Source organism: Dermacentor silvarum, chromosome 11 (genome assembly GCF_013339745.2).
Source record: "Dermacentor silvarum isolate Dsil-2018 chromosome 11, BIME_Dsil_1.4, whole genome shotgun sequence".
Taxonomy (NCBI): Eukaryota; Metazoa; Arthropoda; class Arachnida; order Ixodida; family Ixodidae; genus Dermacentor; species Dermacentor silvarum.
Genome location: NC_051164.1, coordinates 609,549 through 625,406, shown reverse-complemented (window position 1 = coordinate 625,406; position 15,858 = coordinate 609,549). Strand labels below are relative to the sequence as shown.

At 46.4% G+C, this 15,858-nt stretch overlaps 1 protein-coding gene and 1 long non-coding RNA gene across 11 annotated transcripts in view; both read left to right on the top strand.

The window, feature by feature from the left end:
- The window catches only part of LOC125941466 (uncharacterized), a 208,884-nt gene that overhangs the window by 80,603 nt on the left and 112,423 nt on the right, over positions 1 to 15,858 (top strand). The window lies entirely within an intron of this gene.
- LOC119433724 (zinc finger protein 501-like) overlaps positions 2,655 to 15,858 on the top strand; it is a 58,991-nt gene continuing 45,787 nt past the window's right edge. For 7 of the 10 annotated variants that reach the window (XR_007464346.1, XM_049658801.1, XM_049658800.1 and 4 more), the window contains exons 1-2: positions 2,655 to 2,784; positions 8,574 to 8,694. Coding sequence is in view for 9 of the 10 variants with exons in the window: in XM_049658801.1 (XP_049514758.1) it covers positions 2,709 to 2,784; positions 8,574 to 8,694 (197 nt within the window). In the remaining variant the exon portion in view is untranslated. Of the gene's footprint in view, positions 2,785 to 2,827; positions 3,005 to 3,059; positions 3,465 to 8,573; positions 8,695 to 15,858 lie in introns of those variants that run through there. The other 3 variants (XM_049658797.1, XM_049658796.1, XM_049658795.1) reach the window with 3 other exon arrangements.

Below are 15,858 nucleotides of genomic sequence, written 5' to 3'. Positions count from 1 at the left end.
GCAGGCGAAGGTACGTGCGGTCTATCGCTTCAACAGAAACTGAGCGGCGAATGCACAGTGCATAAAGGTCAGAGCCGTGTGGAGATAAGAGACGGCGCGGGCGAGCGACGAGCGCGGTTGTTGGCAAAGTGGAAGTGCCGCTCCCTCCGGCGCTGGCTTCCCGCTTCGTTGCTTGCGCGTGGGAGATTGAGTGCGTTCGCTCTCCGTGATAGCGCGCGTCCCCGCACGCTTCCGCTCGGGCATACGGCGCGCGGTGAAGATTTTATCTATACGGAACCTGACGACGACGGCGACGGCAGAAATCCGGTTGAAGTGTCCATTTAATTGCTATCGCAATAAAACTTTACCATGGATGGGAGCACAAAGAAGAGACAAGTAGACTGGACGGGCGCTATAGATGAAACGGGCGCTACAGTCGCTACTTGTCTCTTCTTTGTGCTCCCGTCCGTCTGCGCTTGTTGCGATGTCTAAGTTCAGTTACAACCAACTAGCCCAAATTTCTGCTTTACATTTGTAAAAAGTTTCATATTACAGGGTTTTTTTTTCTTCTTTTTTTTTCTTACCATTGCAAGTGCTCTATTCCGCTGAACAACTTTTTTTCAATGCATCGTCTTCACATAAATATGTCACACGCCGGCAATGTGGCTCAATGTACGATCCGTTATAAACTGCTATCTACCCCATTTTTCTAGAAAGGTGAAACTAAAGAAATCTAGCAGGAAAAAAATATATATATATACAAACCTATGTCATTATGCACCGACGTTCTTTTAAGAACGTTGATCATGCACGCAGTTGTAAGAAGTTTCATTTAACTTTTTTTTCGTTTTTTTTTTTCTTTTTTTTTTTACCAGCAAACAAGCACGTCAAGCGAAACAAGTAAATCAGATCACTCAACAAAAGCGCCCACTGTATCAGCAGTACTGCCTCTCGATAAAAAACTCGCCAGTTCTCTTGAACGATGGTCACAAGGCTCGAAACCAGCGGCAGAGGTGCGCCGTCCCGGCCTATGTGAGCCTATTAGCCGCCCCATACCGACTCCTGGGTATATTGATATCCTTGCAGGCAGCGTAGAGATTTCATTTTATATTTTGGAAACAGAAAGCACAACTCTTGCGTCAATAAAATGTAAACGCGAAGCGCGGCCGCTGCGCGAAGCATGCGTATGCAGCCCATGGAGGAAGGAAAAAATAAATGAATCTCCATGATGCATCCAAAGAAACGCTCCCACCCGCGCGCGCTAGTCCAGTGGCGCCGCTGCGGTGGCGCGGAGAACTAGGTGCCTCACACCGGTTTCGAGCGACGTGGCAGGCGGCACCTCGTGCGTTTCATCGAGCGGCCGTGCCACAGGTCACACTCGCTCGCATAAATAGAGAGAGAGAGAGAGAGAATGAACTTAATGCAAAAGAGCACACGAGTGTGGATAGCTCCTCCGCTCTGCAGTGGGTGGTCATAAATGGTGTCAAAATCCACGTCTCAAACAATGGAGCCCTCTGCATTTAAATTGCGGATCTTGAAGGCTTAGCTTTTACTTGTTGAATGCGGCGGAAGCGATCTTTAGAGCCAAAAATACGTCATAGACAATGGTTTTGAATACCCCCTATTGCAGCCAACCTGGACGCAACGCTTTGCACTTTTTTATTTTTTTAGTGGCTGTAGGAACCATAGAGCTTTATTCAATAATATGGTAGGAACAGCCTTGGAATAAGGTCTCTAAATAAAACCTAGATAAAACAAGTGCGCGACGCCCAGTCTCAAAGGCCATGCCCGGAAAAAAAAAAAAAAAAAAGCAGGAGGTAGAAATATTGGCGGCGCTGGCCACTACTCTAATTCACAGCAAAATGCTGATAATAATAATAATAATAATAATAATAATAATAATAATAATAATAATAATAATAACAATAATAATAAAAAGTTATTCACCCATTTATCTAGCAGCTTTTATGCATTTTGAGCCCAGATCATGCTGACGAAGTTCTTCCACCCTCTATACACTAATTTTGCGCTGAAGATAACCATGAAGATAACCTCCATGAAGATAACGGACAAGAACGACATCACAAAAGTTTTTTCACAGAAGCCGCTGTCACGAAAGCTCCACAAACTTTAAATCCAAATGATGGCAATAAGAGTGTTTGTTGTGCAGTTATTAGAGCGGATGTTTTTTTTTTTTCCACACTGACAGACAAACCATATGTAATAATAAGCAGAAGGAAAATGAAGCTTCATAGTAGTACAGATGAGAGCTGTGATTTTTCTTTTATCGTTTTTTTTTTTTTTTTTTTTTTGCGGCAGAATCAATTCGCAGCGGCCTGTACGCGTATGTGTCCGCGTTAAACGCCAGCAGATAGAATCGGCACTGATGAAAAAATAACGTGATATATAGTTATGCTACAGCGCACGCCGCGGTAGAGCGTCCAGTATTTCTATTCTTAGGGTGCCTCGATGTCCTCCTCGCCCCCCGCAGCGGCGGGCGAGGAGGACATCGAGGCACCCTATCTATTCTGGGATAACACCGACAACTGGTGGTGGGTGACGGGCGTCCAGTATTTCTATTCTTAGGGTGCATCGATGTCCTCCTCGCCCCCCGCAGCGGCGGGCGAGGAGGACATCGAGGCACCCTATCTATTCTGGGATAACACCGACAACTGGTGGTGGGTGACGAAACTAGGCGCGACAACCGGTTCCCTGCGTTCTCGGCGCCGATGGGCAGGCATGAAGTATATAGGAGGCTATGGCCACAGAAACTACGAAGCCCTCGGTGGCGACGCTCAGCCTCAGGTCAGTGCAGGATAAGTCTGATACGCTAGGCGCTTTTTAGTGGTGCAGTGCAGGTGGTGGTGAAAACTTATTTATTGGCAGGAACTGCAGAGAGGCTCCGGGTGATCCGAGGTTCTTGGCTTGCGGTGGGGGGCCCTCAGTCCGGGCTCCGCTTGCGGCTTCCGCGCTGCGCGCCCGGTCAATCAGACGCAGCTGATCGTCCAGGCTCTCGCTGGCCTCTGTAAATGGGTGTTGTGTGGGGGGTACGAGTCATGGCCTGACATGCGCACGTGATATGATGTAAGGTGGCTTTAGCGAGGAGGTTATGCCGTAGGATGTATTTTACTGAGGATGTGAAAATTGGGATGCGTGCCAGTTTGGATTTGCCTCCAACTGACCGATTAAGTTATCTGTAGTGGTTTAGTCTGTCGTGCAGGCGAGTCGAGCGTGTAGTCCGGATTTTCGAGCAGTTGGGCGCAGCGCGCTGCCGATTTATATCCGGAGCGCTCGCTGCCAGAATTCCGGTGCGCCGCGATAGCGCGAACGAACCGGGAAAACCATGTCACAAGACAGAACGCGTTGAGACGAACGCGGCGCTTGTTTGAGAAGGCGACGGGCCAGCGTGTTCACTGCAGCAGCGATTGCGCGAGTTTGCGCCTCCAGCACATGACCTGCGGCTGCACGCGGAGGCAAGAATCGAGGTGGGTTCCTTGTAGTCGCCCGGCTCTTAATAGTTGGACCAGTTATTCCCGTCGTATTTGCCCACAGATTGACGCACATATTGGGCCCGGTAGCGCTAAACTTGACGTCACAAGTTGACGGCTCCGCGCACTGATGCCTCGCGTTACCTCCCGACAGCTAGCGTTTCGAGAAACTGTCGTTGACACAGCGTTGGCCTCTGATCGCTTTACCGGCACCAGGTTGTAGGTCACCTGGTAGTTTGTGCGGCTACAGCGATGAAAGCAGGTGGCGTGGTCCAGCAGCGCAACCTGCGTGTTACCCACGATGCTGTTATGAACAGCCCATCGGTGATGAATATCGGAACAGCCAGCGAACAAGAATGTGAGAACTCGTTTATACAGTTTTGCTGTCTCAGTTACTCGGAGAGAGAGAGATTTTATTTGAAAGGCAGAGAGGTCGGCCTGAGCGAGCATGCGCTGGCCTGCTACTCTGCACAGGAAAAAAAGGAAAGGGGACAAAAAAGAGTGATGACAGATAATGATGAGGGCAGGAAGAAGGGGTGCATATATACACTGACACAGTGGTTTCCTTAAAGCCTTGTGTCTAGTCCGGTGGTCTTCAAGTAGTCCAAAGCAGCCCTTGTAGCTATTGATGCTACTGTACGGTCACACATGGCGGACTAAATAGTACTTTCGGACAATGTTTGTCTGCCAATGCCTGCTAGCGTTGAAGCCAGCATCTTCCGCTGTGATGCGTAGGGCAGTCGCAAAACAGATGTTGGAGAGTCTCCGACACTTGGCAGCGTTCACAGTTCGAGCTGTCCGGACGGGCAATTAGATGGGCATAGCGTCGACTGAAGGCAATGGCCAGGTAAATCCGGTGAAGCATGCTTGCTTTGCATCGCTTGACGTTAGCTGGGAGGTGAAAAGTCCAGTCTTTCTCGCAGGCGTCTGTACCGTTTTCATTGTTTGAGGCTGGTCGGACTCGTGAAGGAAAACTTCATTCGTCCTGGCGATTCGCTTACATTGATAATCAGGGTGGATGGTTTCTGCACAGTTTTAATGCGACGCATTCCTTGCCTCATTTTTGGCACATTGCGACAGGAAGGAAGCTACGTAGGTATATAGGTAGGTCCGTGTCTCGCCTTGCTTTAATAAAAAGGAAATGATCTGTGACTGACGGTGGTATCGAACCTCTGCCGTCGAGCACAGCAGCCCGGTGCACTTGCCATTAGGCCATTACATGGGAGCAAACTTTTACAGCGAAGCTGTAAAAGTTTGCCTTTGCCTGTCTACCATTGCCTGTTAGGGCCCATTTACACTTGCGACTAGGCGAGGTCGCGCAACCAATTGCGACTGGCGACCAGAAAACTACTCAAGACGAACGATGTTCACACTTACAAATGCGACCGATGAGTAGCTAAACCGAAATGTCTCACGTACGATATGCCGTTCACGTCTGCTTATTTATGCGTCATATCGACGCATAAAATAAGCGTCCGTGTATACGGACGTCCTGTTCCTTCGCATCTGATTGGTTCAGCTGTTCTGCGACTGTGGTCGCGCGACTGAAAAATCGAGCAGTGAGCGACTGGCCCGAAACAGTCGCATTTCGAGAAAAGCGAGCATTTGCGACTACTTACGACTGGTCGCTTTGCGACTAACTTGGTCGCGCGACCTCGCCTAGTCGCAAGTGTGAATGGGCCCTTAGTCTACCATTGCCTGTTACCTCTCAGATTCGTATGTTTGCTGATGCCTTCGTTATCTACCAATCTATCACTAACATTAATCAGCGCATTTCACTGCAGAAAGACTTAAACAGCATTACAGACTGGTGTGATCGCTGTTTAAGGGCCTTAAACCTTATTAAATGTGTATCATTGTTAGTTTCCCGTAATCAAAATCATTCCCACTTCTATTACACAATTACAAACATCCACATTGATGCTGTGGATGCATTCAAGTATCTCAGCATTATTACCAGAAAGGGGGCATTATTTCCCCCTTTCTGGGAAAAAGCGGATCCTGGGGGGGGGGGAGCCGATGCCGAGTGTTCGGACCTTTAAGGCCCCCTAGCAGAGGCAACACACCTCTTAAGCCTCTGCTTCACATAGACGGCACCTTCAGACTGACCCACCTGAAGCAAATCAACAGTCGCTTTTTCCTGTACTCCTCTTTAATCTTTTTGCTTTCTCGGACACTGTTTCTTCTTTCCTGTCTTCTTTTCACTTCTGAATTTCTGGACATTTTTAATTTTTGGGCATTTTCTGGGTATTTTATATTAGGTTATAGCGGCGATGCATGGCTGGCGTCTACAAGTATTTCAACCTTGTAGCATGCCCTTGTTGGGCTCGGTGGTGGGTGGCTACCATCGCCGCCAAATTTTCCAATTTTTTATGGCAAACACTTTTTCCCTACTACCTGATCGCTTCCTGAAAAGGGGGCGCACTGATGAAATATTCAACTTATTCACGAAACCCAAAGAAGCATTTCCCATGTAGTAATACATATCCAACACGAAACCAAGACTGTCCATATGATATCTCCATTTGTTGTCGCAAAATGTCTGACAGAGGCAATTGGCTCAGGTTGCAAAGTAACTAAGATGGGAAGCGGTGACCTTCTTCTGGAAGTGCGTGATAAGCTCCAGTACAACAAACTGTCGAAACTCGTTGCATTTGGTGGCATTCCTGTCTCAGTGGGCCCTCAGAGGTCAATGAACACTGTATGGGGTGTCATCTCTGATGACAACCTTCTTGAACTTAATGAAAACGAGCTGTTGGCTGGATGGCAAGACCAGAACGTAGTAAAGGTTCAAAGAATTAAGCTAAGGCGTGATGACAAGGGAATTCCAACCAAGCATGTAACCATTACGTTTGCAACAAGCAACCTTCCAGATTCAATCGAGACCAGATATTGTAAGCTCCGGTGTACGACCGTACATTCCCAATCCACGCCGATGCTTCAAGTGTCAGCGTTTTGGGCATGGGTCTCGGAGCTGCCAAGGGCACGCTACGTGTGCAAAATGTACATCAAAAGACCATTCCTCAGGCATCTGCACTTCCGCAACCCACTGTGCCTACTGGGTCAACTGTGACGCAGGCCACCCTGCGTATTCGCGATCGTGCCCATCATGGAAGGAAGAAAAATAAATAATTAGAACTGAAGATCAAACTAAACATTGCCTTTCCAGAAGCGCGCAAGTGTTTATCTGCCCATAATCAGTCCAGTCCTTCCTACACCGATGTGGCGTGCCGGGGGGGCAGCTTCACATCCTGCGGGAGCTGCCCAAGTCTCACAGAGTGTGACAGCGGTTACGCCATCAGCCCCCCTTACAGGAGCAGTCAGTGATGTTCCGGTCCCAGGGCCACTGCCCGTGCTGACCGGCCCAAAAAACGTGCACTGTCCATTTTGCATGGCAGAGTTTCAGGCCTCACTGCATTGTTGTAACGAGTCTGCTCCAGGAAGTGACAGAATACTATATGAAATGATCAAACACTTACACTCTGAAACCCACACAACACTACTGTCACTCTTTAACTGCGTGTTCTCTGCCGGCTACATTCCGTCTGTCTGGAAAGAAGCAATCATAATTTCCTGTTCTCAAAGAGGGCAAGGAGCCTTCCTCAGCCTGTATTTATTTATAGGCCTATAGCTCTGACAAGTTGCCTATGCAAACTCTTTGAGAAAATAATTAACCTGTGCCTCACCCATTTTTTTTAAAGCAACAAAGTACTCTACCCCTTACAGTGCTGTTTCAGGGAAGGTAGGTATACAACAGATCACCTTGTCTGCGTCGAGACAAATATCCGTAATGCAGCAGCGTAGCGAGACATTTATTTTGGGAGGGGGGTTCTTTGCCGACAATTACCACTCCTCCCCCTCCGTCACCTCTCTCTCTCTATATATATATATATGCTCTCTCTCTATATATATATATATAGAGAGAGAGAGGTTGTAGACCACGTAAAAACAAACTCCTAGCACTCCCCGGACACGAACGCTTTAACAACAAGGATACACGTCCTTGCGTTGCCGAAGCAACACTTTGCTTAACTTCTGACAAATGTTTTGCATCGCTAGAGCATGCAGCCACTTCGCATCAAATTATGCTATCATACTTATGCTATTTTTAAAAAATGATATTAAAATAAAATAAAATTTCGTTTGCAAATTGATGCATAGAAAGAGAGAGAAAAAAGGTAAAGGAAAGACAGGGAGGTTAACCAGAGGTTATCTCCGGTTGGCTACCCTGTACTGGGGGAGTGGTAAAGGGATGCAAAAGGAGAGAGAGAGAAAAAAAATAAGTAAATAAAAAAAAGGAAGGAAAGAAAAGAAAATCACACACACACTCGCAAAACAGAACTGTTTCTGTGGGCACTGTCACGCAGTCTGCGAAGGCGTTCTCATGTTCGTTCTCAGTGACCAGCTCAGGCCTCAAATAGTGAGGCAATGCCCGTTGATGATGATGAATTGTAGCTTTGTCCTTTGCATCGGGCAGGCATTCGGAAATGCCCTAGCCTAGCATGAAATGCTTAGTGCCCTATTGGTGGGTGTCCGCTTGACACTGCTTAACTCGGGGCCTCTGAGATCTCTCGGAGACCACGCGTAACTGGATGGGCATTGCAGTTGAAAAGCTCGAATCTCTAAAACAGCTATCAATTTGGCTTAGAAGTTTGGGAAACAATTTGGGAACATCTTTGGAAAGTTTCAGCACTGTGGCAATAACGATCTATGTTCCTCAGCTGTTTGCGAGTATTTCAATGAGGTCCCACTGAAAGGTCCCACTCGGAGGAAATTGCGCAGCTTGTTCTATTTCTTGTTGACAAAGCTTTAACTTTGCAGTAACTTTAGCTAGGCTGCACTTGCAGCGTTGCCTAGCTTTCATTGCATTATAAAGAGAGTGCATAGCATTTTCTTGCAATGAAAGACTTCTTACGCATCGTTGAGTAAAGGACGTAAGTGCGGGAATAAAGACTATCGCCTTTACGCAGCAGAGAACGAAGTGGAAGATGTGGAAATTCATACAGTAATACTCGCACATACTCCATTGTGCTTGCTACCATTGAAAAAAAAAATGATAGCACTGACAACCCTGCTTACACATGCTGTTTCATTGGGGGCATCCAGAAATGGCCAAAAGCAGACCCTCTGGATTAGCAGCCATCACTTCAAGTGACATCCCGGCTGCTCCGGAAACGAGCGACGCTGCGCCTTCAGGCGATCCAGCCACCACGAATGACGACACAGAGTGAGTGTGTGTGAGCGCCACAATCGCCACTGAACATTAGCTGGGACAAAGCGTTTGCATGCGTCGTTTTAAACCTTTAAGGCTCTGTATACACAATTCCAGTGGACCATTAGGGTTACAGAATGGATACCAAGAGAAGGGAAGCGCAGTCGAGGTCGGCAGAAAACCAGATGGGATGATGAAGTTAGGAAATTTGCAGGCGCAAGTTGGAATACGCTAGCGCAAGACAGGGGTAATTGGAGATCGCAGGGAGAGGCCTTCGTTCTGCAGTGGACATAAAATATAGGCTGATGATGATGATGATACACAATTCGGTATGCATCAACAGCAATAGCTTTGATGAAGGGGACGATATTTAAAATGTGTAGCATGCATGCATAACAGGCTCAAAATGTTTTAGCAAAACTAGTTTTGGGAAGGTGGACAGTTGTGTGTACTTGATCGGTGCAAGCATGTCGTTGTATGTAGTGGGTGTACTCCTTTCATTGTTTTTCACAGTGTATTGCACCAGACATAATTTTCTAGTGCTTGGATAGGTGCTTTTTACGACTGCTAGACATGAAATAGTTGATGTTCTCATATGTAACTTAAGAAAATTCGCTTAAGAATTGAAAATTCTTAATCAATTGTAAAGCTGTATGCTTTTTATCATTCTGAATATGCAAGAAATGCAGTGAAAGCAAGTTTTCAGTCAACGGAATTCATTGGCGTCTGAAAAGGCTGGAGATAAAGAGCCGGCTTAGGTTGGTAGGGTGCAAGCAAAAGTGACATCGACTTGATAGTGAGGCTGCTAAGCGATGCCACATGGGTTCCTAAGTACACTTTATTTATTCATTCATTCATTCAGTTATTCATCCAGTTATTCAGTAAGTGAGTGGTTAATTCATTTATGGACTGGCTATTTGTTTGCTTGATTGATTGAATAATTAATTAGTTGATATAGTGGTTCATTAACCGGTCAATCCACAAGGGTTCCTAGGAAAGTTTAGCTGATTGATTCTTTTTATCAGTTGATTGACTTATCAGCTGACTAGGCCGGTCAACCTGATTGATTGATTGGTTCCATGCAAGTTCTTAAGGAAGTTTGGTTGATATTAGATTTAGTTACTGAGGGATTCATTCATTCATTCATTCATTGACTGTCTGATTCAGTGAACTGATTTTTCACAGGCTGATTGATTCACTGAATGTGTGATTGACTGAGTTGTTTACTTATTAACTCAATGATTTATTGATTGGTTGACTAATTAGATCCGTAGCGGCGAGCCCCGGAGTGATCCCCCTCCCCTCCCGAGGTTCCTTAAAAGGACCCTGCAACACTTCTCTAACTAATCAAAGGATGGCTTCACTATTACTGGATGTCCCACGAATCTCATGCCGCAAAAAATTTTTTTAATCTTTCAACTAAAGTGAAGTTATCGCAATGATACCCGGTTTTCTCTCTCTTTTCATCTCTGCTAGCCCACAGGAAGCTACACAGCAGAAAAGCATAGAGGGCAAAGCCTCGGCCACAGAGGATGCATATTTAGGAGTTCTCTCATCAGTGCGTGCGACCAGATAAAGGCACAAAAATCACATGCGCCAGTGGAGGCACATGTAGGGGCGGCACCGCGCATGATGCAAGCCGCAGCGGAAAAAAAGAACAACAAAAACGGACGGCCCGGCAGGCAGCCTGGGCGCGCTCTCTGTGGCGGTGCCCGTGTCGTCCGCTCAAAGCGGGCACGTCGTAACATTGTATTAGTGCACCCCTAAGTCAAACAACAACAGTTCTTATTGGTGTCTGTTAGAGGGCCGTAATACTAACAGGCGCAAGTTGTAATCGGCTAGCGCAAGACAGGGGTAATTGGAGATCGCAGGGAGAGGCCTTCGTCCTGCAGGGGACATGTAAATCGACGAATAAAGATCATTATTATTATTATTATTATTATAAATATAGGCTGATGATAATGATGAATACTAACAGTGCTGCTACGCGCAGTATGCCCTTCGGAATTTGCTAGCCTAAGTTTGGGTTGCAGGTGTTTCGTAGAGAGCTGCAAAAGCGTGTACAAGTCTTGCAGGGAAAAAAGGAGCATCTTCAAGGCTCCTAATGATCCTGAACGTCTGCAGGCATGGGCTGCAGCAATTCCTGAGAGTGGCCGTCAGCTCACATGGAGAAATTACACCTGCGAGAAGCACTTCATGAGCAACATGATGAGACAGGATAAATACTACAGTGAGATTAGAGGTGAGATAATCCTGGACCACCCGAAAAAACCTGGACTGCATCCAGAGGCTGTTCCCTGCATCTTTTTTCCGTCTCCAGCATCTTTGACATCCCCCAAAAAGAAGCAGACTCCCTGGAAAGCGTCGTTAAATATCAGTCATGCTACCATTAAAAGATATAGAATGAGCGTGTACAACAAGCCAGGAACATCAGTGGCGGTGAACATCAGCGATGTTGACACAGCAATGTGAGGCCTATGAGCTTGAGGAAAATCAGCTCTTTTTGCATTCTCGAGACAATGTTCTTCCATGTGCTAGTACCAATAACTCCAAAGAAAGCAGTGCAAAGCTACCACTACTCCTGCGACAAACATGCAGTCATGTGGCTCCTCGTCTGAACAGTGCTTGCTTTACAAAGTCGTGAAAAAGAAGCCGGTCAGCTTGCCGAGCCCAGCATGGAATCGCTGTGAAATAAGCATAGAAGGCGTCGAAAGTATTTGTTTCGTGGAGCTCTGGAAAGCTTTGTCAGCTTTACCAGCTATTAGGATTACGAGTTTAGAGCTTGCAATTTGTGGAGAGGGGCTGAAAGTAAGCCAATATGTTTTCGAGTGTGAAGTGAGTAGTAAGTGTAAGGTGTTCAAAGTTCTCTCTAGCCTCTACGACATCCCAGACATGCTGAGTCGCTTGCCACATTTCATAAAAGCGTTGTCTGCGGTGGGGGTCCTGTAAAGCGCAAGTTTCTTGGTGCCAATTAGAATGCGCCACAGTTGACAGATTCGGATTCTGGAGGCATAAAAATTGTTCCCTGCTTGTTAATGCTTCCGAAACACAATGCAAATCCTTAGACAACACGCTGCTTGTTCACAAAGCGCGGAAAGAAAAACAAGCGAATAAGACGCATACATACAACTTTCGGTGAGCCCCTCGAAGAGACAGAAGTTGGAAGCATTGCGAAGGCAGTGTATTGCCTCCTACCACTCAAAGTTAAGGCTCCAGAACAGAAAGGAAGCACTCGTCGATGAACTGCTGACGTATAAAGAGCAAGTTAAAGACCTAGAAGACAACAAAGTGGAAGATCTTGCAAAGAAAGCGGGGCTCCAGGATAATGCTGCAGGCTGTTAACGGAGTGCATAGCTGCCACAAAAGCTATGTCAAAACAGGGAAGGCGTTACACGGACAACTGGCCAATACTGTGTCTCCTCTTGCACATTCGTTCACCATAAAGCTACAGGTTTCTTTGGTAAAGTGACATATTGCCTTTGCCCTGTCTTATAACTGCAAGGAAATAATTGCTACCATAGGGATGGAATGTGATTTCGGTTTGGACTTCTTTGCAGCACTGAAAAATAAATTAGATGTGAAAGATAACTTTCAAAGGCATGGTATGCTTCTCTTCGACGAGGTACAGGTGAGGGAAAGAAAATGTGTAGACTCAAAAACGCTAACCTACATCGGCCTCGTTGACTCTGGTGAGGATAGTGTCAAAACGTCTGCGTTGGCCAACCGCGGATTTCTGTTTGTTTTTGTCCCTTCGGAGAAAATTATGCACACCCTATTGGGGTGTCTTCTTCGAGGGGAGTGACAAAGGGAACTGTTCTGAGCCAATTGGTGCTGCAAGCAATAGTGATGTTGGAAAACGCAGGCGCAGTTGTTGACCGCGTTGTATGTGGTGTCGCCAGCACCAACAGAAAAATGTGGACTGAGCTTGGCGTCAGTCGGAAACTGGACAGAGCACAACCAAGCACTTATTTGAGCACCTGATGTATGAAGACATAAAGGTGTACATATTTTCGGACGTGCTGCACCTCTTTAAGTGCACTAGAAATACACTATTAAAGGAGTGCCTGCTGAAAGTAAAAGCACAGTGGATGAAATGGTGGCTCTATGTAGCTGTCCACAAAGGGGATCTGAAGAATGCCGGTGGCTTGAAGGTGTGCCCCAAAATATGGTGGAACCCAGATTATATGACTTTGAGGGGTCATGTAAAACCATCGTATAATCCGGGTGTTGTTTAATCGAAAACTAAGAATATAGGCAGTGACGCTCAGTCTTTCCCAAAAAATGAATACAGCCCGCCTGAATAAGCCCGCCGCATGAACCTGCACTGCTCCATGGAAGGTAGTATAAATATTTAAAAAAAAAGCAACCAAGCATTTAATTGGAGGAACTGTGAGCAAATGTTTATTCTCGCCTTTAAAAAAAAAACTGTGATCTTTTTCTGGACGTTTCCCTAGCTGCGACGCATTAGCTTCCTCTCATAAATATTCTAAATCCCGCGATTTTTAGCGTTACGTTGCCAACCTGTAACTTTGTCTCGATCCAATCCGTAGACAAGTCGACCGGAGTCGGAACTTATTTTTGGTTGAGATCGACGTTACGATGCTGCAATACCCTACGACCTTTTTTCGGTTCGACTCTGTTGATTCACGTTATGGCAACACAGCGCATTTGATATGACGGCCGCTTCGAGAGACGAGCAATTTTGATGGTTGAAGAGCTGGGAAAGTCCACCGCAGCTCGGTGTTTCGACGTCAACAAGTCGACGATTTGTGGATGGTGGGACCAGCGGCAGGCCCTGTTTAAATGTGAGGCCAGTCGGAAAGGCTCTGTGGAACTCGAACTGGCCTGGTACTGACCCCGAATGAAATGGTTGTCCGGCCTTTTAAGAGGTATTTAAACCTCAAACAAGCTCAATGGCATGGAAGATGACTTGATTCTGTGGCGATCACTTTTGGAGATTGTTTTCGCTTTCACGAGACTCGGCTCGTCCCGGCACCGAACCCCTTGAAGTACACAGCCAACAGCTCTCTTGGTGCTGATAGCAAGCTTAAGACAGTGCCAGAAACATTTGTCAAAGACGCTTTCAGTGCCGAGTCACACGAAGTTTCGCAAAATTAAAACCATCTAGGAAAGTGATCACCCAAAATTACAGCCTAAGGAAAGCTTTGTTTCCTCATCAGACGACGATAAGTGAAGAGAACCAGTTTCCGAATTGCTATTCTTTGAATAAAGGTATCATTTCTTTTTTCGTTCATCTCACGTTACATTCGCAGTGTAATTTTTTTTATTTCGCGTTACTGGAAAATCGCCCCTCGTGTTACATGGGAGTAAATATGGTATTGTACACCCATTATCAGTTGGCTGCAGTGTGCTCACGTGCCAGCCTGCATCTGCTTAGGTCTTTTTTTTTCTCCGACGGTACCAGAGAGGCATCATACAAGGCGGGGTCAGTGTAAAATTGCGTCATATAACCGAGGTTTTTAATGCATTTATTTCTATGGGGGTTTGCTGGGACCAAACCAATTCGTCGTAAAATACAGGTCATCGCATGACCGGGTCACATATAATCGAGGTTCCACTGTAACAAGCCACCACGTACACCCCTCAAAACATGGATCTCATGCACGTTAAACTCGCAACACAGGTCTTCAACTGATCTGTGGCTTCGGCCATAAAGTACTACATCGAGCGGAACGTGTTTAATGCACTGGACGTGGCAGGTACTGTGGAGTTTACTGAACGTATGAATCACCTATTTGATGCACTGAACAGGTAACACCACGGCGACGCAGTGCGCAACGAAGGCTAAGATATTCTTGTGATGAAGGAATCGCTGCATTGGCTCAACGACTGAGAACGCAATCTCAACTCTGGTGTTATCATCAAAAAAAATTCCTGATCCATTAACAGCCGAAGGCCTCCAAGTATCCATCTTATCTACGTTAGACCTTACAGAATATCTGCTAACAGAATGCGGCTTCAAATGCGGTTCTCACTGTCAAATTCAATCAAGACACTCTAGAACGATTATTCGGAAAACTCCAACAAGCAGAAGGTGAAAAACGACCACCCCGACATGCCAACCTTCCTTCAGCTGTACAGAATGCTCGCAGTGTACAGTCTGCTGAAACTGCCTAAGTTCGGCAACTGCGAAGCACGAGAGGAAGCATCTGGTATTGATTTTGCTGCCTTTAGAGCTGCATTTAAGAACAAGAAACCCGACGAGTCAAACATAGACAAAGCAAAGCTCGGCGGGCTCATTGAAACTGGAGAGTGGGATTGTGACCACATCGTGCAACATGACTGCAGCCATGCCGATGGTGTTGATCCTGTACTATGTAACGGGGATTCAGCCGAAAAATGATGAAGCTGCTTCCCTGCACACAATGCAGGCAGTGTCTCTCACTCGCAACCTCGAGTAGGCAGGAGGCAGCACTGATGCTCTGCAAGACATGAGGTGGTCTCACGCACCCCAGCTCACAATTATACGAAATGCTTCGCTGTGCTTAGAATGTCTTTTCGAAGAACATGGACGACTGCGATGTGTTCTGGTGCACCATTGAACACGTTCTTGACAATTTCCTGCTGACCTTCCCATGTGACAAGCACAAGAATGAGGCCATTGCAAAGATACTACGGTATGACATCGCTATGGGCATTAGACAACACTGCCTCTGCGAAGCCAGGAACAGTGTGAAAGTGTCGCAAGAGAAAAAAAAGCTATTGAGGCTGTGCACAAACTGAGTGCAACAAATAACTACTATGCACATTTGTGAGCGAACTTCCGTGTGCGTGTGGATGTTTCTGTCGGGGGACTCATGCGTGCAGTTAAGTGAACGTTCATTTCAAAGTATATGTAGAGGCTATATATTGCGTGCCTTATTCATGATACATGTTCACCGTGCATTTCTGTTGTCCCTAAGGGACGTGGCAATTTGGTGTTATATTATTACCTGTGCATATTTTTTAAGGTAAATGTATAGCACATTGTGTGCGCAGTATGCTGAAACGGTACAAGTGGTAGACGATATAAAGCACTTTACACCCTTTCCATTGCAAGCTCTTATTCTATCGACCAAGTGGTTGCCGCTTGTTGCCTTCTCGGCTGCCAGGTAGTCGTAAACGCTGTGCCGTGCGACGCCCGCGCTCTCCTCCAGCAGAAGAAACTCGGCTTGGTCA